The sequence below is a fragment of the Acinonyx jubatus genome, chromosome C1, assembly GCF_027475565.1.
Source record: "Acinonyx jubatus isolate Ajub_Pintada_27869175 chromosome C1, VMU_Ajub_asm_v1.0, whole genome shotgun sequence".
In the NCBI taxonomy this organism is placed as follows: Eukaryota; Metazoa; Chordata; class Mammalia; order Carnivora; family Felidae; genus Acinonyx; species Acinonyx jubatus.
Window position 1 is genome coordinate 148,109,273 of NC_069381.1, and position 27,689 is coordinate 148,136,961.

General features: G+C 36.4%; 1 protein-coding gene across 7 annotated transcripts in view; it reads left to right on the plus strand.

Moving 5' to 3' along the window:
• Positions 1–436: 436 nt before the first annotated feature.
• Positions 437–27,689, plus strand: part of TANK (TRAF family member associated NFKB activator) — a 93,319-nt gene continuing 66,066 nt past the window's right edge. For 4 of the 7 annotated variants that reach the window (XM_015082823.3, XM_053215158.1, XM_053215157.1 and 1 more), the window contains exon 1: positions 15,561–15,918. In XM_015082823.3, coding sequence (XP_014938309.1) covers positions 15,911–15,918 — 8 coding nt within the window. In that variant the 5' untranslated portion in view covers positions 15,561–15,910. The other 3 variants (XM_015082836.3, XM_015082829.3, XM_053215152.1) reach the window with 3 other exon arrangements.

The window sequence follows — 27,689 nt, forward strand, 5'->3', positions numbered from 1 at the left end:
GCATGCAGCATAAACTTTATTACTACCAGGTTTCATCCATGTGACCTCTGTAGGCCTTGAAGCAAAGACAACCACCCTCAAGTCTAGTCATTACCTGCTGTTTATAAATATGCCGCTTAGGTTGAAGAATGCCTTCTTAAAAGCCAAAAAAAAAAAAAAAGCACCATTTATCAAATGAACTTTAAAATTCTCTTGCATGAAAATGTGTTTCATACAAAAATATTTTTGTGTTTACAATTTCCGGATTTTTGTTAAAATGCCCTAACTATTCAAGAAAAAGTATCTTTGATTCAGAAGGAAGTCAGGGCTATAGTCATGGGTGGTTTACAGAACATTTTCTGGTCGTCTTTACTTCATTTCAATATCTTGCCACGATTGGCTGTTGAGAGCTACAAATAAGGAAGTCTTCAATTTAGGGGATTTCTCAGTGGAAGTTCCCAGTTCAACACAAGGGAGAGCTCAGGACAGTTTGGGCGGCATTGCTAGAGTCTGCAGATAAAGTTTCCAGACTCTGTAACTGCCTACATCTTTCAAGAGCACTACTCTGTGAAGGAAGACTTCTAACTTGGAAAAGACATAAGCCAAACTTGGGTTGTTCCTACCAATTCTCAACTAGCAAGGTGGACTGGATGTCTTAGACTGAAGCGTTGCAGATTTGTTCCGCTCTTGCTTCTGCAAAGTGAGTAATTTATGACATGATTCGATAATGCCTTGTATTCATTGTCATAACTGGAAATTTGGCCTTTAAAAAATAGAGCCCCTAGCCGAGACCAAAGAAAATTTTTGAAAATACTGTGCTCTTTTTACATTCCTCTCAACTTTTAAGAGCAAATGCATGTCTCTACTTGAAATAAATTTTTTAAGTTTATATCTGGAATATAGATCTTCTCCAATGAGTGGTTTTTATAACATAATGTAAGACTTGAAAGATATGTATTTGGCATATGTTAAGGTATAATTAGCTTACTAGATTTAAAAGTAAAATAATACTGTATATATTTGTACTTCTGGGGAGCTAAATTCTTAAAGATCACTTCTGGCCTGATCCAGTGTGTCCATTCAAAAATTAACTCAAGTTTAGTATTTTTTCATCTCCTAAGAAACATATGCTAATGAATATTTTTTTACAGTAAAATATTAACCTTATAGACAACTTTGCATTTCCTATCTTAAAACATTTAAGAGTTCACCATTATGGTAATTCCAGGCTTATTTGATTACCAATTGGCTGTTATATTCACTATCAAAAATGAATATTTAAGGATTGTGTACTATTTCTCTAACTTTTTTCTTAAGGATAGTCCTAGGAAAAGTTGATAGTTTGGACAGATTAAACATCAGAAATCATTATTAGCATCAATAGCTGCCATTTATTGAATGTCTGCTAGAGAAAAAGTTACAGGATCTTCCAGCTAGTAAGTGGCAGACCCAGGGCTCAAACCTGAGCCCTGAGGTTCAGGGCTGAACCTGACTGAGGTTCCTGCAAGCAGCTAGTAGGGCCCTGTGGCCAACATCCAGTTATTTCCTTAAACATTTGTGACAGCAAAAGACATGGCCAAGTGAAAATTTTTAAATACATTCGTTAAATTTTGCCAAGAAAAAACAGTTCTAGCTGGAATTTCATGAAACTTAGGCACTAATTGAAGGAAAAGATCATCCTTACAATACAGAACCTTCCTGTCTGCACACATTATTTTTCTTTCTGTATATTAAGGCCTTGGGAAACATATAGGTTCTTTGTTTATTATCAAATGTATTCCAATATATTTTATCTTTTTTGTGTGTAGAGTTAGGGACGCTATTGGAGAGGGATGTTCTTTCCTCTGTATTTTCTAACTAATTACTGCTATCATTTAGGAGAGCTCTTTATTTTGTATTTTTATCTTGTATCCAGCTATTATATTGTTCTTCTATTTGTTCTAAATTAGTTAGGTAATTCATATGTGATGCCTGTTTAGGAAAAATATAATTTTTTCTCCTCTTTTTTTTTTTTTTTTACTTCTCTCCAAAACTTCTAGAACAGTGTTTAATAACAGAGGAGATAGCAGCTAACCATGTCTTGTTCTGATCTCAGTGGGAATTTCCCTAGTGGTTAACATTAAGAATGACGATGGCTGTTGGTTTGAGATAAATACATTTATCATGAAAACCAAGTAACTACCAAATCTACTTCTGATTCTATTTTAGTAAAGGTGTATCAGTACTTCATGTTAAACAAATTCAGTGTAATTTTGGTATTATTATGGACAACTCTATGGTTTGTCTACTTTAAAGTATATAGTGCTCTGCTGTTACACAATACGGTAATTGCATTATTTAAAATTTCTATGTTATCAGAGCACCTGGGTGGCTCAGTCAGTCAAGCTTCTGATTCTTGATTTCAGCTCAGGTTGTGATCTCATGGTTCGTGAGTTCAAGCCCCACATCAGGCTCTGTGCTGACAGTGTGAATCCCTGCTTGAGATTCTCTCTCTCTCTCTCTCTCTCCCTCTCTCCCTGCCCCTCCCCTGCTTGCACTCTGTCTCTCAAAATGAATAAATAAACTTAAAAAAAAACATGTTATAAAAAATCATGCCTCCATCATAAAGGTAGATTTATAATATAAAGCATATTTAGTTATTGCTTTAGTTAAAATAATAAATTAGTTGATCAAAATGAACCAAACCAAACCTACACATTTCCTCATTTTCTCTTTATCCACATGCTTAGATGCCTCTCCTCTATTATTTTGGCTTCACAATTTAGTTCGCAGCTCAAATTAACAGAAAAGAATGAAAACAATGTAGCATAGCCAAGGAACCCTATCCAGGCAGAGTAACCAGATACTCAAACAAAGCAGCTGTTCCTACAGCTTTGTGCAAAAAAGCTTTCTCCTTATTATGACTGTGCTAGTTGTAAGCCACAACTCTGTTATAACCAACAGTGGTGTGCAAAGTATGTGTCCAAATTAATTAATTTTATGACTGCTTTGGATTCTGTGTCTCCCTCTCTCTCTGTTTCTCCCCCACTCATGCTCTGTCTCTGTTTCTCAAAATAAATAAATGTTAAAAAAAAACCAAATTAATTTTATGCCAATTTATATTAAGAAAATGTATGCCAAAAGAGAATTATCTGGGGGCGCCTGGGTGGCTCAGGTGGTTAAGTGTCTGCTTTGGCTTAGGTCACGATCTCGTGGTTCATGGGCTCGAGCCCCACACAGGGCTCTGTGCTAACAGCTCAGAGCTTGGAGACTGCTTTGAATTCTGTGTCTCCCTCTCTCTGCCCTTCCCCAACTCGTGCTCTGTTTCTCTCTCTTAAAAAATAAGCATAAAAAAATTTTTTTAATAGAAATTAAAAAAAAAGAAATATCTGTAATTTACTGAGAACTTTTGCTTTCATTTTCACAAGTGAAATGAATCTGTATTTTTATTTTCTGAAAAAAATACCAAAGTTTTCTATGTTCTAAAAAGGTTTAATGAGAGTTTTCTGTTCCTTGAAATATTTAAAGAGCAAATCTTCACACTGTTTATCTTTGGCACCCACTTTTGGATGTAGTTCTTTAAAAGCTTTCTGATATTTTCTATCGTTATTGATATTGTTGGATTTTATGCTGTTTTTTTTCACGCAGTTTAGGTTGCTTATAAATGATCCTTGTCACCAAATTTTTCAAAGGTATTACCATACACAGTATTCTCGTACTTTTTCATAATCTCCACAATCATGTAGACAACCCTTTTTCATTACCAATTTTGTTTATTTATGATTTCAAAGGTTTTTTTTTTTTAATGTTTATTTAAGAGAGACAATACATGGGCATGAGCGGGAGAGGGACAGAGAGAGAGAGGGAGACAGAGGATCCAAAGCAGGCTCCGAGCTGACAGCAGAGAGCCTGATGCATGGCTCAAACTCGTAAACTGTGAGATCATTACTTAAGCCGAAGTCAGATGCTTAAATGACTGAGCCACCCAGGCCCCTCATTATTTTAAGTTTTCAAAATAAGTTTGCAGTTTTGTGTCCTCTTTGATCCAAGAATTATTTAGGACAACGAAGTCTTTTTTTAGTTAATAGATTTTGTTTGTTTAGAACAGTTTTCGATTTAGAGAAATGTTGAGCAAACACAACAGTTTCCATACACCACCCCATCACCCAGTGTCCCCGGTTATTAACATCTTACATTAGTATGATACATTAAAGAACCAGTATTCGTACATTTTTCTTAACTCAATGCATAGTTTATTCAGATTTTCTTATTTTCTCCCTTTTTGAAAAATTGAGGTAAAAGCCACATAACATAAAATTAAACTTTACAAAGTGAAAAATTCAGTGGCATTGACTACATTCACAAAGTTGTGCAACCAACCACTTCTATCCAGTGTTAAAACATTTTTATTACCCCAAAAGAAAACTCTGTTGTCCATGAAGCAGTGCTCTGCTTTTCTTGCTCCTCTCAACCTCTGGCAATCCATGTTCTGTCTCTATGGATGGACCTGTTCTGGATATTTCGTGTGAGTGAAATCATGTAACATGTGACTTTTTCTGACTGGCTTCTTTCATTTAACATAATGTTTTCAAGATTCATCCATGCTGTAGCATGTGTCAGTACTTCATTCCTTTTATGGCCAAGCAATATTCTATCATATGTATATACCTCAATTTGTTTATCCATTCGTCTATTGTTGAGTAGGATAGTAGGGCTACTTTCACTTTATGGCTATTGTAAATAGTGCTGCTATGACTATGCATTTACATGTATATGTTTGAGTACCTGTTTTCAATTCTTCCTGGGTATATACCAAGCAGTGAAATTGTGCAGTCATATGGTAATTCTCTTTAACTTTTTAAGGAGCAACCAAACTCACTTATTAGCTCTAGTAGCTTTCTTGTGGATTCCTCAGGATATTTTCTGTATATAAAATAATGCCATCTGTAAATATAAATATTTTTACTTCTTTCTAATTTACATGCCTTTTATTTCTTTTTCTTGTTTAATCCCTCTAGCTGAAACTTTCAGGACAATGTTGAATAGTAGTGGTGAAAGAAAACATCCTTGTCTTTTCCTGATCTCAGGGGGAAAACTTCTGGTCTTTCATCATTGAGTATGATGTTAGCTATGGGTTTTCATAAATTCTCTTTTTTGTGTTGTAGAAGTTCCCTTCTATTCCTAGTTTTCTAAGTCTTTTTTTTTATTCATGAAAGGATATTAGTTTTGTTAAATGCCTTTTCTGCATCAGTAGAGAGCATCATGTAGGGTGTTTTTCCTTTATTTGATAATGTAGTGTATTTCATTGATTTTTTTTTTCTTTAACCATCTTTGCATTCCAGGGAAAAATCACATTTTGTCATGATGCATAATCTATTTAATATGCTATAGAATTCAGTTTACTAGCATTTTGTGGAATCTTAAATCTTTATTCATAAATCATGTTGGTTTTTAGTTTTCTCTTTTTCTGGTGTTTTTGTCTGACTTTGATATCACAGTAATGCTGGCTTCATAAAATGAGTTGGGAAGCATTCTCTCCTCTTATATTTTTTTAAAGCATTTAAGAAGGATAGATGCTAATTCTTTTAAAAGTGTTTGATAGACTTCTCCAGTGAAGCCATCTGGTTCTGGACTTTTCTTTGTTGGGAAGTTTTTGATTACTGATTCAATCTCTTTGTTATAGGTCTGTTCAGGTTTTCTGTTTCTTGTAGATTTAGTTTTCATTGTTTGTGTGTTTCTAGGAATTTCTACATTTCAGCTAGATCATCTTATTTGTTAACAGATAGTTGTTTATAGTATTGTCTTATAATCCTTGTTATTTCTATTTGGTTGGTAACAACGTCTCCACTTTCATATCTGACTTTAGTTACTTATTATTCTCTGAAAAAGTTTTGTCAATTTTGCGGTCTTTTCAAAGAACTGACTTAGCCTTCATTGATTCTTTTGTTTTTCTATTCTCTATTTCATTTATCTCTGCTCTAATCTTTATTCTTTCCTCCCTTCTGCTAGCTTTGGGTTTAGTTTGCTTCTTTTTCTAGTTCCTTGAAGTGTGAAGTTAGGTTATTGATTACAGATCTTTCTTCTCTTCTATTGTAGATGTTTACTACTATTAATTTCTCTCTGAGCACTGCTTTCACTCATTCCATAAGTTTTGGTATAGTACAATTTTGTTTTCATTAATCTCTAAGTAAATCTCATTTCCCTAGTGATTTCCTCTTTTGATTGGTTGTTTAAGAATGTGCTGCTTACTTTGCACATATTTGAATTTTCCAGTTTTCCTTCTGTTAATTGGCATCTAGCTTCATTTCATTCTGGTTAGAAAAGATACTTTGTATGGCTTCAATCTTTTTAAATATATTGAGGCTTTTGTGTGTGTGTGTGGCCTACCATTTGATTTATCCTGAAGAAGTTTCCATTGAGAGTAATGTGTCTTTTGTTGTTGTCGGGTGGAGTGATCTATATATGTCTGTTAAGTCTAGTTGATTAATACTATTTATCAAGTTCTCTCTTTTTTCATCTTCTGTTTTCTACCCATTATTGAAAGTGGTAAAGTAAAAAAAAGCGGTAAGTAGTAAAGTCTCCAACTGTTATTGAGTACTGTCTGTTTCTCCCCTCAATTCTATCAATATTTGCTTCATACATTTGGGGGATCTATTGTTTGGTGTGTATATGTGCATAATTGCTGTATCTTTTTGATTAATGGCCCTTTTGTCAGTGTATAATGTCCTTCTTTGTCTCTTGTAACAGTTTTTGATTTGAAAGCTATTTTGTCTGATGTTAATATAACCACCCCCATCTTTCTTTTAGTTACTGTTTGCATGGAAAATCTTTTTTCCATCATTTTACTTTCAACTTATGTCTTTGGATCTAAAGTAAGTCTCTGGTAGGAACCATATCATTTGATCATGTTACATTATCCATTCTGCTAAGTTTTGCCTTTGGATTATAAAGGTTAATTCATTCATATTTAAAGAAATCACTGATAAGGAAGAACTTATTTCTGCCATTTTGCTATTTGATTTCTGTATGCTTTATACCATTTTTCTGTTCCTCACTTCTTACATTAATGTCTTCTTTTGTGTTTAATTGGTTCTTGGCTTTGTACCACCTTATTCCTTCTCATTTTATTTTATGTATTTTTTTCAATGTTGTCTTAGCGCTTACCATAAGGATTACAATTAGCAACTTAATTTGTAACTATCCAATTTGAATTAATACCAACTTAACTTCAATAATATACAAAACCTTTACTCCTATACAGCTTAGCTTCTCTCTTATGTTGTTGTAATAACAGATTTTTATCTTTATACACTATGTACACATTAACATAGATTTATGATTTTTAAAAGCATTCATCTTTTTTAAATCATGTAGGAAATAAAAAGAGGAGTTATAATCATGCTGGCTTTCATATTCACCAATGTAATTGCCTCTGTCAAAGTTTATTTTTTGTAATGCTTTGAATTATTGTCTGGTAGCCTTTTATCTGAGCCTTCAAGACTCCCTTTATCTACTAACACTGAACTCCTTCAGTCTACTAGCACTGAACTCCTTCAGCTTTTGATTATCTCAGAACATCTTAAATTTTCCTTCATTTTTGAAGAATAGTTTTTCTAGATAGAGAATTCTTGGTTGACATCTATTTTTTTTTTTTTTAGCACTTTAAATATGTCATCCCACTGCCTTCTGAATTCCATGATTTCAAAGTGAAATTGGTTGTTAATCTTACTGAGGCTCCCTTGTGCATAATGAGTCACTTCTGTCTTACTATTTTCAAGATTCTTTCATCTGTGGCTCTCCATGGTTTGCTTATAATATGCTTTGGTATAGATCTCTTTGAGTTTATCCTTCTGGAGTTCACTGAGTATAACATTCAGAGTTTGACAAGAGAGAAAGGGAGGCGAACCATTAGGAGGCTAGTATGATACATTAGAATTGATGATGTCTTGAACAAAGAGTGGCAATAGAGACAGAAAATGGCTATGAAAACAGTGTTTAACAATGAGGACAGAAAGTATATGCATGCAAGAAATGTTGCAGAGGAGTACTCATATGAGTTACCTTATTGGGGGACTGATTAAATGTCAGGAAGTAAGAGTTTTATAGCTTTGTTATATGGGCAATGTTTGCTTTTCATTCTTCCTCTCTTAATGTGAAAAAATAACCATAAAAATTTGAATTCTACTTATAGCTACTTACCTTCACATTAAAAAAGAACCTAAAACAATATATGTTCAATTATTATTGTTAAAAGGACATCCTATTTATTATTTCTTATTCCTACATGTAGAAGATAAGAAAATTAGTAAATTAGAACATTTTACTTCCTGCCACTTCTCTTCCACCCACTTGAGTTTTTGTTTCTATAAACAAGAATTTTAGAATACATTCTTATTAAGCTATTTATTTATACTCCCACCTTATGTCTTCAAAGTTACTTTTAATAGCCTCATTATATTTGCTACAGATTTTTACTTAATCCAATAATTAAATTATTTCCAATATTTAGAAATATTTCTTTTACCTCAGAATTTTACCTTTCCTTCTTTTTAAAAGTTTGATTCCCTTCTTGACCAACACAAGTGTATCTTCAACTATTTCAGGAAATGGGTGGTATATTTGTGAGACTTGAAGTATCAAAGAATATCTTTGTTTTCATTTCCTATGTGAATGACAACTTGGGTGGGTATAGACTTTAAAAGTTAAACCTTTCCCATGCAATTATAGATGTTATTCTGTTCAGCTTCTGAAGCTTAATGTTGAAGATAGTCTATTTTTTTCTATTTTTCTTTCTTTGCAAGTAATTTATTTTTTTCTCTCTGTATTCTTGTTGAATTTTTGCCATACTTTAGATATAAGAAAACTTCCCTCATCTCTCAAGCCTGAACTCAAGCCTCTCCAGTGTGTTTTCAAAGTACCCTATACTTAACCCGTATTGTAATATTGTAATACCACATTGTGGAGCAATTGCCTGCTTCTTCTATGTGTGTTACCCACAACAGACAGGAAGTTCTTTTAAAGTAGGACTGTGTCTTAGTCATCTTTGTAGCCCCAACTTTTAGCACATAGCAAGCACTCACAAAATATTTGCTGAATAAATAAATTGATAGATCATTTAATATCAAAATTTTATCAGGATATGTCCAAGTGTTTGTCTCATTCCATTAATTATGTTTCAAAACTTAGAGTCCTTTTCATCTCCAATTGCTTTGGATACATCTTCTGATGTATCTATAGTTGGTATTTCTGTTCCATTTACTCTGATCTTTTCTCCAGGAAGAAGGTAGAGAACTATCTTTCCACTATTCCATTTCATGGTTTTCTTCTGTTTGACCTTTCCATTGACATCTGAGAGAGTTTTTCAAGCTTTTACTCTAATCATTGATTAATATTCTGTAGTATTGATTCCATCCTTGATTATGTTCAAATAATATCTGAATTTTGCCATTGCATGTTTCTATAATCTTAACTTATCCAACTTTGTTGTTATTTCTCCCTTTCTCTTAGCTAGGTCCTTCCTTTTCTTTGTCTAATATCCTGTCTAATATGACATCTCTTTTTTCATAGAAAATGCAAAGCAGATTTTTTCCATTTACTTATGCTTCTGGTAAACCATTTTCCAAAGAGTTCATTTTCTTTGCATTTTGAGAACTCTATTTTCTTCCTTTATACAGCATAATCTTTCAAAATGGATGCTTTGTCTTGTATTTTCTTATTCCCAGCATTCTATAGCCCTTACTAACCAGATGCATGGATTTTTCTTGGTTCTTCTCATTATCTGCTCGATTTCTATTAGTTCCTCAGCACAGATATAGAGCTGAGAGACAAGTAGACATGCACAGGTCACAGCTACACTTTTGCCTGAAGCTGACATTTATCAATTTTGTCACTATAGGTATTTACCTGAGCCCAAATCCCTTACCCTTATTGCCTAGTTATTTCACTATGAAGAGGAGAATTCCTGGTTAATCAGCAGCAATCACTGGTCTTTTCCTTGATAGGAACCATAGATTAAAAATCGAAGTCTCAGAGAGAGCCCAACACACAGCTCTGTCTGCTCATCCCTTTTCATTATTGGCTTCACATACCCTTAAATATGGAACATTTATCCATTCTCATTGGGATCATGTTGGTATGTGGTCCAAACCACAGCTCCAAAATGGACAACAGAGAGAAGTATTATTGGGTGATATTTGGGCAAAGAATTGTCAAATACTATGTGCAGGTCCCACATAGTAGTGGGGTTATTGTTTAATTGACTAGTAGGTGTCATGAGGCAGATAGTTTATTACTATTCTTCAGGCCAATTATAACCATTACTATTCTTTATCTTCAAGCAACAAAGGTTATGTCCATTTCAATCCCACGGGTCTTGCAAATGATTGGAAATCCTGTCACATTTTGTTACTAGGATGCTTGTCAACAGGGTTACAGTTTCTCTTTTGACATCTTTTTCTGACTTAGAAAAAGGCACCCCTTTGGGGTATACTCAAGCCCAAGGGGGCAAGGTTTGGCAAGTGACCACCTCTGTCAGCTGGGTGCTCTGTACAGGGGAGAGCCTGCTCAGCCATCCATACATGCTGGATCTGGCCACCAGTTCTTCCTTTCAAAACTATTATGAGTTTTCGTATTTCTCTAATTTTTCTTTAGTAATTTAATTTAGAGTCTAAGGCACAAACAGCTAGTCCAGATGTCATCCTAAATCAGAAGTCAACCATATTCTATTAATAGTGATATTTCACATCAAAGATTTGGCTGAGATCATTGATGCATACCTGGCATTCCAAGTTGTAGTAGGTGTTTATACTGGCAGCTTTCCTTTCCCTAGATTTATATTCAGAACTCTCAATAAAATATTAAGCAGTTTGAAAATAGAACCTAAAATATATTCAATGAGTATGCAGTTCTCATTTTCCTTTTTTTTTAAATTTTATTTACTTATTTTTGATAGAGAGGGAGAGAGAGAGAGAGAGAGCAGGAGAGGGGCAGAGAGAGAGGGAGACAGAGGGCAGAGAGTGGGACTCAAACTCATGAACCATGACATCATGACCTGAGCTGATATCAAGAGTCAGGTCCTTACCCTGCTGAGCCACCCAGGTGCCCCCCTTTTTTCAGTTCTCATTTTCATCCCACTCCACCTCAAAGTCCTGCTTGCTAACCTAAGGTATATAAACATAATATGAATAAAGGAAAATTGTAGGGAAATTACGTCAACCTTTTAAAGGATTAATCCTCAAATAAATGTCTCAACTCAAGTCTTAACCTCAGTAAAACATACTGTATGTCAATTCTAAAAAATTAATCATCATTATAGAAAAAGGAAAATGTTTGAAACTGTTTTAGCATGAAATTCCTCTATCTATCCCAGCATGCATGCATGTTTCACACACTGGAGAAATATGTAGCCATTTCTCTTTATGACTACAATATCATGGAATTGAAAAGAGAGGAAAAAGTATATTTAAGAAATGTGTATGTTTAATTTTTTCTTCCTTATTCAAATTTTTTAGCATCTCCATGTTCAAAATGCTTATGCATTCTAGGTGTATTATTACACTCCACCATTTCAATTAGAAGTCAACAAGCAGCTCTTTCAATTTACTAAAAAGTTGGATGAGTTGGACTTCATTAAAATTAAAAATTTCTGCTCTGCAAAAGATAATGTGAAGAGAATAAAAACACAAGCCACAGACTGGGAGAAAATGCTTGCAAAAGATACATCTGATAAAGGACTGTTAGACAAAATACACAAAGAACTCTAAGTTCAACAACAAGAAAACTAAAAACCCAAATTTTATATTATTTTATTTTATTTTATTTTATTTTATTTTTATTTTTTCAATATATGAAATTTATTGTCAAATTGGTTTCCATACAACACCCAGTGCTCATCCCAAAAGGTGCCCTCCTCAATACCCATCACCCACCCTCCCCGCCCTCCCACCCCCCATCAACCCTCAGTTTGTTCTCAGTTTTTAAGAGTCTCTTATGCTTTGGCTCTCTCCCACTCTAACCTCTTTTTTTTTTCCTGCCCCTCCCCCATGGGTTTCTGTTAAGTTTCTCAGGATCCACATAAGAGTGAAACCATATGGTATCTTTCTCTGTATGGCTTATAAAAACCCAAATTTTAAATGGGTCAAAGACCCTAACAGATATCTCACCAGAGAAGATGTATGTATGGATGGCAAATAAGCATATGAAAAGATGCTCCACATCATATGTCATCAAGGAAGTGAAAATTAAAACACAGTGAGATATACTACATGCTTGTTAGAATGGCTGAAATCCAGAACGCTGACAACACGAAATGTTGACAGGGATGTGGAGCAACAGGAACTCTCATTCATTGCTGGTGGGCATACATTGCTGGTGGTCCAGTCACTTTGGAACATAGTTTGATAGCTTCCAACAAAACTAAACATACTAAGGGTGCCTGGGTGGCTCAGTTGGTCAAGCATCCTACTCTTGGTTTCAGCTGAGGTCATGATCTCATGGTTCTTGAGACCGAGCCACTGGTTGGGCTCTGTGCTGACAGCATGGAGCCTGCTTGGGATTCTCTCTCTCCCTCTCTCTCTGCCCCCCCCATAAGTAAGTAAACATTTTAAAAAAACATACTAAAAATATATATGATCCAGCAATTCCACTCCTTTGTATTTACCTAAAGGCGTTGAAAACTTATGTCCACACAAAAACCTGCATACTATGTTATAGCAGCTTTATTTGTAATCACCAAAAATTGAAAGCAACCAAGATGTCCTTCAGTAGGTTATTGGATAAATAAACTGGCACGCCCAAGCACTGTAATACTATTCAGTGCTAAAAAGAAATAAACTGCCAAGCCATGAAAAGACATGGAAGAAACTGAAATGTTTATTACTAAATGAAAGGAGTCCATCTGAAAAGGCTACATACCTTTTTATTCCAACCATATGACATTATAGAAAAGGCAAAACTATGGAGACAGTAAAAAGATTAGTGGTTGCCTGGGACTGGGGGTGGAATGGATGAATAGGTGGAGCACAGAGGATTTTTAGGGCAGTGAAACTACTATACTATAGTATGATACTATAATGATGGATACATGTCATTATCTATCTGTCCAAACTCATAGAATGTACAACATGAAGACTGACCCCTAAAATAAACTATGGACTTTGGATGATAATATTACGTTGATGTAGACTCATCAGTTGTGACAAATGTACCACTTGGTGGGAGATGTTGATAATGGAAGAGGCTTATGCATATATTGTACTTTCCACTCAATTTTGCTATAAACCCAAAACTGCCATAAAAAATAAATTCTTTTAAAAAACAGTGTTTTACTGTCATGTTTAACTCAATTACTACTTACTATAGAAACTTTTCAACTGATCACAATGTTATATACAAGATGTTTCTGTTTGTTTAAATGTTTTTTGCAATATATTTTGGCTTTAACTTTTAAAATAAGCTCAATATTTAAAAATGCACTGCAACTTGGCAGGCTTTTAAACCCTTGGACTTGCAGGCTTAAGGAAAGTAATGCAAATAACCATGGCTCAGAAGTGTAAGAAGAAAGTGAGGCAACCAGAACCTGATCCTCCTGCTCTAACAAAGAAAAACTACAATCCCAGGGAGCAAGATGCTGAGTTCCCATGAGAAGATACCACCTTCTAAGTTATATGGGACCATGTGACCAGAAAAAAGGGAGCTCAAGAATTCCAGGGCTGGGCTTGAATCTTCAGAATGAAGAAAGAATCACTGACTGAAGACCTGTTCAGGCATGGCTTGGCCAAGATCCCTAGGACAAGAAAGTTCTCAATTGCAGAAGATTTTGCCAAGTCTATGGATAGAGAACCTATGTTCTAGAGCAGGCTGTACCTGATAACAGCCTATAGTATTCACAGTCATTTTATTTATTTATTTATTTGTTTTTAATTTTTATTTATTTATTTTGAGAGAGAGAGAAAGAGTGTGAGCAGGGGAGGGGAGTAGAGAGAGAGAGAGAGAGAATCTCAAGCAGGCTTGACATTGTCAGAACAGAGCCCAACGCAGGGCCCTATCCCATGACCCTGGGATCATGACCTGAGCTGAAATCTAGAGTAAGATACTCATCCCACTGAGCCACAACTGCTCATTTTAATCCTGTCTATCAAACTGTTACTTCAATGTCCTTAGTATGCTTGTGCTTGGTGATGACGTCTTTTTCAAACAGCATCAACCCATGTAAGATATGTACAAAAGCAGTGAGAGTTCTAAAAATATTTTTAGGGGCACCTGGATGGCTCAGTCGATTAAGCACCCAACTTTGGCTCAGGTCATGATCTTTCAGTTTGTGGGTTCGAGCCCTGTGTCGGGCTGTGTGCTGATAGGAGCCTGGAGCCTGCTTCAGATTCTGTTGTCTCCCTCTCTCTCTGCCCCTCCCCCGCTCATGCTCTGTCTCTCTCTCTCTCTCTCTCTCTCTCTCAAAAATAAATATTTATATAATATAAATATTTTTTAAATTAAATAAATAAATAGGTAATTAATATGGAAGCTACTGAGAGTGCTATATGCATTCAGTCAGATGCAGTTATGCTCCAGTCAATGTGGAAAGTCCTAGACTTCAATGCTGTCAGGAAGCTTCCACATGTGCAGTAGTTTCATGCAAAGAATCCCAGGGAAAACCTTGATGGTGGCAAGAAGCCAGCCTGACATGAGGCTGTCAGGACAATATCTTTCATTTGCAGAACATTCTAAAATTTACCATGTGCTTTTGCTTACATTATTGGATTGACCATCCAGCGAAGGAGGTTATCACTGTCTCCATTTGTCAGATAAGATATTAAGGTTCATTAGGCTAAGCAACTTGCCTGAACCAGTAGGTATCAGAGCTAAAACTGGGAGTTCCAACATTTCTAGATGTAATGTCTAAAATTTCTATCTTGGAGAATATTCAGGCATGCCGAGGAAATGGAATAATGGGGAAGTCTTAATTCATGAGAATTTTCTATGAAGTTCTGCTTGTATTTACCAACTATCCAACTTTAGCAAGTATATTTAGTGAAAGGTGTTACAGTTAGGAAAAAGCCAAATGGGTGTGTGTGTGTGTGTGTGTGTGTGTGTGTGTAGTGTTTCTCAGTGTGGACCTTAACCACCTTAATCACATTCACATGAGGATTCGATAAAAATGCAGGTTCCAGGCTTCCGCCCACAACCCAGTTTGCTCTGAACTTTAAGATCTCTAGGGGTGAATTGGTAAATCTACGTCTTTAACAAGTCTGTCAGATGATCACGTGTATGCTAACCCACTTACAGGGTGATGTTAAACCTGGTTATTTTCTCTTTAGGAAAAATTCTAACCAAGGCCGGCAGGTGACCTTTAACCTTGACATTGATGGTTTTTGGCTGCCGTCCTTTTTCCTTTCCCCGGAGAGACGGGACGGGGCGGGGCTTGGACGGGCGGGGCGAGTGTGGGTGGGGCGAGAGGGGTCTGGTTCGGCCTGGCCGGGTGGAGGGTGAAGGGTTAAAAGCTCCGCGCGCAGGCGCTGCCCTCTGAACAGGAACGGAAAGCAACTTCCGGTCGGTTCATTCGGCCGGGCGCCGCGGATCCCGGGCGCGGAATCCTTGAACTGTGAGTAAGAAACTTCGCGAGCGAGTTCGTCTTTCGGAACCCGTCGAACACAATGGCGGGGAACTTGTGTGTGTGAGCGAGGGCGGTGCGCTGGTAGTACTGGTGCCGCAGGGAAAGAAGCCGAAGAGCTGCGGAGACAACCAGCTCTCAAGAGTGGAGAGGGACGTTGGGCGAGAGAAACCACCCGGGTGTACGTCCCAGAGCCGACCCGGGAGGGGTTTTCCGGGCCCGCGACGTCAGCACTGCAACGCTGTCCCCGCCGTGACGCTCCGTGGGGAGGGATCCTGCCCAACTCCGCGTCCAGCGCTCGCGCCGACTTGACCTATTCGCCGGGAGACAGGGGAGGCAGGGCTTGCGATGTCTGGGTGAGCAGTGGGTCCTGGCACGAGTGTCCCAGACTCCCTTCGGGACAAGGGTTGTCTTCCGGAAGCTAGTATTATCGTGGTTATTCTTTCGAAAACTTTTAAATAGGTCTTTCTGTTCTTCCCAAGGTTGTTGCATAATTCCGCTCTCTGCTTTCCTGTGGGGTGTCATCATAGCCGTGTCAATGAGAAGTGGGGTAACTTCCCCGAGGGTGACGGAGAGAATGGGTGGGCGAGGCGGAAAAAGCAAAAGCATACCCTACCCGCTGTGGGAACCAGGCGTTACTTAGGGTCTCCACTCTCGTGTGAACAGAAACAACGAGTTACAGGTGTAAAAAGCTGTGCTTGTCAAGCGAAGAACGTAGGGGAAAGATACTCAAACCAAGGAGTGGGTGTGTCCCTTGTTACACTGTAACAAGCAAAAGTAGAGCAGCCTTGCTATGTAAAGTGTCATTTATCTCACCGATGCTTTTGACAAGTTATCCTAAGGGAAAAAGGGTAGTAACAGAAGTGAAGTGATATGAAAATGTAGGAAAATAAAATGATCTTCCTGCTTACCATGGTTGGAATACACATTTCAAATGTAGCAGAGAAGCAAGTACTATATTCTGTTGAAAAATTATTTTCTCATCATTTGGAAGGGGTGGAAAACCCCAAAATGATACAACCATGTATAAAGCCATCAATTTCTAAAGAAAATGAAACGTTCTCAGGTCTTTCTCCAGTCGTAGGTACTCCAAGACCGTCTACATCTCTCTTACATGCACAAAACATGTTATTTCGTTCTCTTGTGAAAGTGAGATTGTATATACATACTATTCTGTTTTCTGAGTTTTCAGACCAAAAACTATATGGTGCAAGTCTTGCCATGCATAGCTCTATTTTATCTTAATGTCAGCATGGTATTCCTCTAAGAGCATACACCATAACATAGTTAACCATCTCTTAATGTGGCTTGTCCCTATATTTTGCCCATTATTATTCAAAATTATTTATCTGTATTTGATTAGAGTACAGATATATTAATCCTTAATGAAATATATGGCAGATATTTTCAAGAACTGTCAGTCTTTTGGTTTAAAATGCCCAGGTTTTGTTTTTGTTTTTTATCACTTAAGGCAGTTCCTACTCAAAAATTATTAAAATATTTTCCTATATTGCCTGTTAATTATTTTATAGTTTTTTATGCTCTACTCTTTAAAACATCTGAAAATTATTTTTGTACATTATATAAGATAGGGATTTAGCCTTTTTTTTCTGAACTCATTTGTTAAGATCAATTCTTCCTGACTAGAAATACTACCTTAGTATAATAAATTTACATGGGTCTTTTATTATTATTATTATTATTATTATTATTATTATTCTGTCGCTTTGTTCTATTTGTCTCTCCCTATACAAATACCAATCTCTTTGATTCTGGCATTTTTTAAGTAATTCCTACAGCAAGTCCTTCTTCATTTATCTTTTTCAAATTTTCTTGAATATTATTGCACTCATTTTGACATAAAATTTAAAGTAAACTGTTTATGTTTCATTAAAATAATCCTTTGGTCTGTTTTAGCTAAAATATTCACTAATACTTTGTGGCTGGTATGTAGGTGAGTGATTATACATCTGGCCGATTTTCTAAATTTATTAGTTTTAATAAATTGTCCCCCTTGAATTTTCTAGGAAAACAATCATTTAAACATAGTCTTATCTTTCTTTATACTTTTTTTCTTTCTTTGGTTTAATGAATTGCTAGTTTCTTCAGCCTAGTGCTATGTAATCCAGCCTAGTGATATGTAATAACAGTGATTCTGGCCGTCCTTTTCTTATTTCTTAGTTTTTGGATACTTTTACCATGTCATCATTAAATATGGCATTTACTATTAATTTCCAATAAGTTCTGTTTGTCAAGGAAGTGTCTTTAATATTTCTAGCTTACTAGGATTTTTCGAAAGAGTGGATTTTGGATCAAGGTGTGTGTGTGTGTGTGTGTGTGTGTGTGTGTGTGTGTGTGTGTTTGCATTGGCTAGCATATTGCGAGCAATTTTGAATAATAGATGTTGAGTGTTCATTTGGGCTGTGTATTTCTTGTTGTTAAGATGATGTCTTCTCATTACTACTTAACTAAACATTTTTATGAGGAGTGAAAGTTGAGTTTTGTCATATGGCTTTTAGGCATCTGTCGTGACCTATTGTGTGCTTTTCTTTGACCTATTAGGATGATGGGTTATTTTAGTTGATTTCCAGTTTGTGAACCAACCTTACAGTTGATCATGGTGTAATATTTAAGCATATAGGTTCCTTTTTGGTAACATTTTTACTTAAAATCAGTAATTGGGTGTCATCTATAGTCCTCTTCTTCTGTATTATCTTTGCTAGAGTTTGATATCAGGGTTATGATGGTTTCCTGAAAAGAACTGAGAAGAGTTCCTTCTTTCTCTGCTCTGAAGTAGTTTAAAGAGCATAAGAGCTCTCTATTCTTTGAAGGTTCCTTTTTGGTAACATTTTTACTTAAAATCAGTAATTGGGTGTCATCTATTGTCCTCTTCTTCTGTATTATCTTTGCTAGAGTTTGATATCAGGGTTATGATGGTTTCCTAAAGAACTGAGAAGAGTTCCTTCTTTCTCTGCTCTGAAGTAGTTTAAAGAGCATAAGAGCTCTCTATTCTTTGAAGATCTGAAAGAATTAACTCATGAAACCATCTTGGCCTGAAAGTACTATTGTTCTTAAAATAGCAACATCCACAGAAAAAGGCTCAGAACTTAAAAAAGCTAACAATCAGAAACTCCTCAGAGTAAATCCAAATAAATGAAAGAGTCTAAAATACCCGTATGTTGAGAACAAAGAAGAATTCTGTGTTTATCCTAGTCCTTTCTCTCCCCCACCTCTTTTTTTTTTTTTCCATGGTCAGAGAAAATGCTATAGGTAGGCTGAGGCTGATAATAAAAGGTATTGCTGTCCTTTCCTCTATTCCAGTTATACTATAAAGAAAGTAAAGGGTGTTGCTTCTACATGGGCAAGTTCTTCTATGCCTTGAAGGAAACCAGGAATGACACTCAACTGGGAAAGCATCAGTTTCACTTTGTTGTCATTAGCTTCCCAATTTTGTTGGGAAATTTCTTTCTTTAGAGGTAATAACCAAGCTTACATGCTACTGTAGCCAAATCCCATAAGAGGGTTTCAAAATGAGTTGGTAAAAAAAACATACAAGCTCAGCATGCCTGTACTTATTTAATATGAAGTGAAAATTATTAACACAGTCCAGATATGTGTGTGACACGTGCACACACATAGAACAGGGATGGCTTTTAACAAGTACAAACCACCAAAGGCCACCTTTTTTCTAGACTAATAGTTTACTGTTTATATGTGGATAATAGTGTATTTTGTACTCTTTGGTAGAGTTATTACCTTTTTTTTTTTTTTTAAATAGGCTTCACGCCCAGTGCAGAATCCAACGCGAGGCTTGAACTCCTGCCCCTACAATTAAGACCTGAGCTCAGATCAAGAGTCTGACACTCAACCGACTGAGCCACCAGGCGCCCCGAGTTATTACCTTTTATAAATGATTGTTCCAGACACTTTTTGATCACTGTCAAGAATATGACCTTAGGCGGGTAATGTCATATAACAGTATACATCTGTAAACTATGGAGGACTTTAAGACACTCATAAGTGCTGTTTACGGAGAGATGCAGTCATTATCTGAATGCTTGCATATTTGAGTATTTTAACTGACTTTGTATCAATCTAGAAAAAAATAATTATTGACATGATTTGGGAGTGTGCCTTATAACAACGAAAGACTTTGCATGCTTTTTAAAATTGTGCTCATTATCTAAAAGTAAATGGTAAATAAAAATAGATAGCCTGTGATATAAAACTTCACTATTCTAACTGTTCTGATGTGATGCATTAACTGATTAGCTGTTAACTACTGTTTGGTTTTTTGTTTTCTAACACCTTAGAAACATCTGTATTACTGTTTAATTTCACCTAGTTTGTGTTTCATTATATCAAGACAAGTTTGGGTTTCTGGTTCCTGTAGGATTTATGTTGTGGCTGCCATTCCCTTTTACTTGTGTCCCCACCCCCCCCCCACCCCCCAATCTTCTATGCTTGCTGCTGTGGTTTTCAGTCATGGGTAGAGGGAAAGAGGAGGCTATTATCTAGAATAGGTAACAAAAATCTCTTTATAGTCTGGGACCAAGATTCTGAGTCATCTTCAGAAAAGGCTAGCAGAGAATATAAAATGAACTGCCTTGTGGGTGGATGGCTAATTAGTGTACAGTCTTTTGAACTAGGTGCAATATTTGACACTGTTCAAAAAAATTGAGAAGGACTGGAACTAGGTTCTTTGAAACTGAAAACAAGCCTTTGAGACCTGTGTAATACATATGTCATAGTTTTTCAATCCCCAGTCTATAAAAACATTTTTTTAAATTATGGCAAGATACATATTACATGAAATTACCATCATAACTATTTTTAAGTACAGTTTGGTAGGGTTTAATGCATTTGCATTGTTGTGCAACCAAGAAAAACATTTAAGGGACTTACTCTTTTAAGAAAAAGAGTCTGGGAAGTAAATAATGATAATCATTTATCTCACAAGGGAGATGTCCTGTATAGTAACTTGATAGTAACCTGAGTTTTCTTTCTTTTACGCAGGGATACTCTCTTTGATAGTAATTATCAATACTAAATTATGAGAATAAACTGAGCAGTGGTAATCTGAAGTTGCTTTCACTTACTACCAACAGTTTTGCTTTGCAAAGAAAAAGAAAAGTGTTGAAAGTAGATTGTGAACACAAGGTCTATCTTTTCAAGTCATTTCAGTAAGGCACTAACTGGGAATTGAGTGGACTAAGAAAAATAATGTAAGTTCCATTTTGATTGTTACTCAAGAAGTTGAAGTTATAAGAATCTTTGAAACATTTGCGTAGAATGAGTTATAGAAAATTATTCTCTGGAACAGCAGAACAAACACAACTAGGTAATTTGCTAGGGAGAGTGACTTGTTAAAAGGACAGAAATCAGGGACTCAGATCTGTTTAAGAAAATATTTCAAATTGCTTGAATAAAATGAACTATTGTGGGATATTTAAATGCATTTACTGTTCATGGCCATTTGTTATGTAGCATTTACTATAATATAATTTCATGATTTCATATATTTGCTGTCTCTAAACTAGAAATATCTTTCCATTGATATTGATGTTTCTTGGTTGTTTAGAATCCTTATCTCCTTTTTGATTAACGTTTAAATCTCACAGATCCTAGGACATTTCATATTTGCTCCTCTTTCCCACACAGTCTTCTTTCTCTTGTAGTTCCCCCATCCAAGAATATTCTGCAGAGCACTGCTTTATATGACTTAAGAAAACAGATTTTTAATATTAAACAGTCATTTTAAACTGCATAAACCTCACCCCCACCCACCATTTCCAGATTTTAACATGGCCCTAATGCAGGAGAGGATACCCCTTAGGAAGCTGAGCAAGCTAACTGAGCAGTGCCATGTTTCTGTTCACATTGGGGTGGAATACCACATGTCATGTCCCGTTTTCTTTTGGTGTTACACTGATTGTACACTTCAACTCACAAAATTTGATAAACAGCCTGAGAGAAAGAAGTACTACTGGAGAAAAAAAGGAAGTAAAGCAAAGCTGAAATACATGGGTGTGGTCTTTGGCTGTGAAATCTTTCAACTCTTAAAAGATAGCACAAAAAGTTTCACGAAGTTTTAACATCCAGCAAAATGGAAACCTGGTCTGGGGAGCTTTTGGTTTGATGAGTAGGGAGTTGTCTTACCTTGTTTATCGTGATGCATTTAGCTAACTACCAGCTTATGGAAAAAATACAAAATCTAACTTCTAACACTGCTGGCTCAATGATATTTAAGTTTCTATTATTTCAGCTGCCTGACTGTAACACACTAACAGTTGAGGTACAGCGTGCTATGGGTATATTGGAAAGTGAGACTACAAATGCAAACTGTCATTTTGGGAAATTGGCTGCTTATGTTAGGGAACTCTCTTAAAAGTGGGAAATGATTATAACTAAATGTTAGGAGTGACAGTTCTTATCCATTTCCCTTCTTCAAGTAGGGAAAACACACATACTTTTGCGTGTCTTTAAAATTTTACCCTAACTATGTAAGACAGAGGATGTCCTTTTATTTAAGGGTATGTACTCCCGTTATTGACTCGTACTTTTGTTTCTGATACTAATTGTGGGTAAGGAGGCTAATACAGAACTAAAATACAGAAAAGACAGGGTGTATCTCTCACTAATTTATTTATCTCTTTTGCTAAGGTGGCAACTTTTCTGAAATAGAATGTGAATGCTTATTACTATTCGTACCTCAGAGGGTTGGAAAAGCAGGCGACTTTCTTTTCTAGGACAGAGTGGAAGAGGTAACTCAAGGTGATTTCCTCCCCCTGTCCCGAAACTGCAATGGATTTGAAGTGCCTTCTTACCACAAGTGTGAACCCTGGCAGAACACTTACATAGAAGTAGAATAGTCTCAGCAGTAGGGGAAACCCAGCAGAGGGGCCTTTCCCACCTTCCAAATCACCCATATTGTCTCTACTACTCCACAAAAAATAGACCTTATTAAAGCATTATAAATCATTCTGGGTGGAGGCGGTGGGAATCTGATACCTATAAGCCGGTGATTCTTTTCAAACTTGAAATCCCAAAATATATAACTAATCAAAGTTAAGTTATTCTGGTTGAGCTGGGCAATTGGTGGTGGAATGTTGTTTGGTTCACATACGCCCAGCCTCAGTAGAGCTCTGGAAGCACTACCACTTTGATTACTATTTGATTTTCTTCAGGATTGGTTAACTGTCACTTAGAGAATAATATTGGTTACCTAAGACAGCAAGCTTAAGATATTTTATCTATGAAGTAAGAAAAGTTCATTTAAAAAGAAGGTGGGTGGGAGGAATTAGAATAACACTTAAGAAGAATCAACATCCTGATAGAGGAGTCCCACAAGGGAATACAGAAAGAATGAAATTGGCCAAAAAATATTTGAAGAAAATTTCCCAGAACTGAAGGATGAACTTCCAGGTGAGTTAAGTATAAGATCAGGAATCAAAATGGCTCTAGACTTCAACAAAAACAAATGGAAACTAGAAGAGAGCATAGCAAAGCTTTCAAAATTCTGTGGAAAAATTGCTTCCAACTTAGAATTTTTAACCTGGCAAACTATCAGTTAAATCTGAGGGTAGAGTAAAGGTATTTTCAGTGATGCAAGGTCTCAAAAATTTTTCTTTGCAAACACTGTCTCAGGAAGCTGTTGGAGGGTTTAGTCCACCAAATGGGATGAGTAAAACAAGAAAGATGAAAATTTGGGATACTGAAAATGAGGGATTCAGCTAGAGAGAGAGATGAACAAAGGGAATCCTCAAAATCAAGGTGAAAGAAGGTCTTGAGATGAAGGTTTACCTTCAGGCATAGAGATCAACAAATCTAGACTGAAGTCACAAAGCTCAAGGGGAGTTCCTCTAAGAAGATGAAAATGGTAGGGTAACTGAAGTGTCTGAATGGATTGAATTAGTATGATGGGAAATAAAGCAAATAAAGTTTTTTCAGGGAAAGGTGTTTCAGGGAAGGGAAAGGAGTCATAGTATGGCTTACCAGTGAATAACATTGCATAGTTATAAGAAAGTAAAAGCTGAATGTTTATCTAACTATCCTCTTTTTAGAAGATATAACTACTTTGGGAGAATGGGGAGAGTATAAAGTTGCAGGTCAGGGCCAGGGAGTGGGGGGTTAAAAAGAGCTGAATCCTTACTTTGCATAGTGGGAAGAAAAGTAAAACTGAAAAATCAATAGTAGCAACATTAGCATGTTTAGAGATACAGAGATAAATACCAAAAAGAACCAAAAGAACTGAAAATTGTTGCCAAGGTGAAGCAGGAAATGGGGAGGGGAAAGAAGAGAGCAAGGGACTTAATGTTTTTCTTAAGCCTTGTGAAGCTCTTTGACTCATTAAAACATAGATATGTATCTCTGTGGTTAAAAATAAAGACTAAATTAGAATAAAATGAGCTAGAGATTGGACTTTCATATTGGAGAGACCTGGAGTTATCTGGGTCTTCCATTTTCTAATTCTTTGACCTTAGTCAACTTACATAAATTTGAGGCTCAGTATCCTTATGTAGAAAGGGAAGGCAATTTGTGATCCTGCAATAGAAAAATTAAAATAAGGTACTTTATATAAAGCACCTGAGGCAAGTAATATTACCTCAGTAGGTATCGATCCTTACCCCCATCCCTGATGTTCTCTGTGAGGAAATACCTCCTTCATTGTTGGAATTGTTGTCATTCAAACAGAAATCTAAAATTGTCTTTTTGGTCCATGGCTGTGTGCCTTTTTGGAATGAAGTCATGTCATTGAGATCTATGTCCTTTCTCAACTATCTGTAGATAGTTTGAGAATTTAGATAGAATTGAAATGATTAGGGTATTGGTAGGGGGAGCATCGAGTGGAAAGGGCCATTGCTGCTTGGTGGGAGAAGACTTGGTCCCACTCAAATTTCTCTCTCAACATGAACCTCAGTGCAAATGCTATCAATGGAGTCTCTTCCATTAATAGTGTTTCCAAGAGGAAACACTTGTCATATAAACTGATGAGTTGTGGAATTTTCACAGAACCAAGATTATCATTAGAGTGCTATTGCTGTGGGCCATCTGCCAAAGTATCAAAATACCTTTTTTCTTTCTTTCTTTCTTTCTTTCTTTCTTTCTTTCTTTCTTTCTTTCTTTCTTTCTTTCTTTCTTTTTCTTTCTTTTAAAGAACATCTTCTACCTTAGCAACTGCTATTTTTGTTTCCAAATTCTATATGCTTCTTCTGAAACAGTTCAAAAAGCAGATCATTGTGGAACACAAAGACACTTTATCAATAGTCTGTTTCCCTGCCATGGTGCGTATTTGTACAGTGTTATACAGAATACAGGGCTTTCCTAGTTATGAATTGACCCCCTGTGGCAGTGATCCTAAATTTGTCTTACATCCGCTTTTCCCCCTCTCCCCCGCCCCCCAAATTATCCAAGAGGTCTTGGACAGTGTTTACTGGTCTGTTTTTTGTTTTTTTTTTTAATCACCCTGGATGATTCTGTTAACCCATGTCCTACAGTATGTTCTACCCCAAACATCCTAAACTGGGGCAGATGAGGGAACTGAGGTCCACAGAAAGGTTAAATGACTTGTTTACTCTTACCTGTCAACAAGTTTGTACTCTGTACTCCTAAATCTGATTTTATCTGTGGTTGACTAGGCTTTTTAATTTTGATCTATAATGTTCAAATTGTCTCAATAAAGAAATTAATATATTTTACACAAGATGTTGTCTCAGTTAAAAATTAACTTTGGAATCTGTATTTTATAGCATCTTTTTTTTTCCAGATACAAAAAGAAGTGAAAGTGAAAAAAGTGAAAATTTTTAATAAGCTCTTGTTTCCTCACAGTAGGATAGCACAGCAAGTGTTACTTGGTCTGAATATTCACATTTGAGAAAAACTGGCCTTGAGGAGAGTGGAGACTTGGGTAATTTGGGCACAAATGCCGGTTTGAGAGGTTGGTTTGTCAGGATATCCAGGGATTTGGGGGTTTTGTCTTCAGGAGTATCCAACAGTTGGAGTGAGAGAGTGTGTTGCATGGTATTGTATCTGATTTTAAACTTTTATCATATTATACATTTAAAGTCACACCCTAAACGTCTTGGGAATGACTGGAAATAGAGATCTGGAAATCTCTGAAACCTTATTTATTTTCCCATTGGAGTTCTCACAATTACTTCTAATAAAACAAGTTGTGACTTGCAAACATTTGCCCAGCAGCCTTTAGGTGTTCCTCAGGGAAATTAAAAACAAGGTTATGAAGAGCTGAGCAGTCCTGTGCCCGTGGTTAAGAGCACAGAGTACAGCTTTATAATTATGTAAGCTTTTGCCTTTTTCCATTTATCATTGGTAATATTCTCAACACTAAATGACTGCTCAGCAATTTAAACTGTGATTTAAGAGAAAACAGGCCTTTTTGTGAAAAGGTCCCCTGTCTCCTGAAGTTTCACTATCTTCATAGAAGAGCTCTTTCCTTTCATAGTGGTTTTATTTTGTTCTGATACAGTAAATGACTCAGAGATGCTGGAGGGGTCCCTAATCTGTTAACTCATGAGATTTTAGCTACTTCTTTTTCAAAAACAACTTTGCCTTTTATGAATCTTGTGCAGCCTGTGACATCTCTTATATTATTGTGGTCTGTGTAGGGGGACTTTTTTAAGATTACTGAAAATATTTTTTTTCCCCGACTCTTCTGGTTAGCACCAGAAGATAGGTACAAACCATCCTACTCTTGTGAAAGATCATTAGTAATGCTACTTTATTGTCACAGATTTGGCAGAGTAGAAGGGAGGAGACTTAAAAAAAGATCACACAATCAGACAGAATTATTTTTCCTGTTACTCAGCAGCATGTAAGGGTTAACAGACCCTTTGGATAACATTCCTACCTATTTGCCTTTGTATAAGATAACAGACTTCTGCTAAAATGCCTTACTATTTTATGCATTCCCTAGTTTATTTACCTTCTGACATGACCTTGTCCAGATAATAAGTGGTCCTATCTTTTTTGCTTTATATTTGGAAGGAAAAGAGTGTACATTTTGTGACATGAAATGATACGATAATGGATAGTGCTTCTTTCTCTTTCCATTATTTTCTTTACAAAAATGTAGGGTTTTGTTTGTTGGTTTGTTTGTTTTTGGTAAAAAGATTTGGGCTTGGTTGACTGTCAAAGGACTTACCAGTATCAGAGGACTTTCAAAAGTCCTGGTATTTTGAAAAATATCGCTGGTGAACCATCTTCAACAAAGTCACCTGGGTTGCTTTGCTTATCGAAATGCATATTCCCATCCCAGGCCAGCTGATTTAGAATTGCAGGGACCTGAATGCTGCATTCCTGTGTATTGTGGACATCCATTTGGCCAACAAATCCTGTTGATTCTGACTTTGAAATGTCTCTTGAATCCATTCATCTTTCATTTCCCCTGCTCTAGTTCAAGCCCATCTTTCACCCAGAATACAGCAGTAGCTTCCTATAGATATCCTCACTTTGTCTCCAGGTTTGTATTCCACGGTGTATCCAGTTTACCTTTCTAAAATGTGTTCGTCTCCTGCTTGAAAATCCTCCGTTACTTCTTTTTTTTATAAAATTTTTTTCTAATGTTTATTTATTTTTGAGAGAGAGAGCATGACCAGGGGAAGGGCAGAGAGAGAGGGAGACAGAGAATCCACAGCAGGCTCCGTGCTGTCAGTAGAGAGCTGAATGCAGGGCTTGAACTCATGAACTGTGAGATCATGACCGGAGTCAAAGTTGGACACTCGATCAACTGAGCCACCCAGGCACCCTAGTCCTCCATTACTTCTTAATGTCAGCAGGTTAAAACCTAAATTTCTTATAGTAACATTCAGGGTCCACTGCAATCCGGCCATAACTGAGTCTGCTGCATATAGTTAATGCAGTTAGCACACTCTATAACTCTAGGGGGTTCCAATTATGGTCTGCGTGAATCCCCTAGGGCTTTTACAGTGCAGCACAATCATACCTGGTAGCCTTGACTTCTGTCTTAACACCCTCACCTCTCCTTCCTCTCTGTACACATCCTAGACTTCATAAATAAAATACCTACAGTCCCTAAATGCACTGTACTAGTGGCTTCTCAATTCCTCTGCTCTTTCAGAGTGAATATTCTTTCCTCCCTCTCAATTCT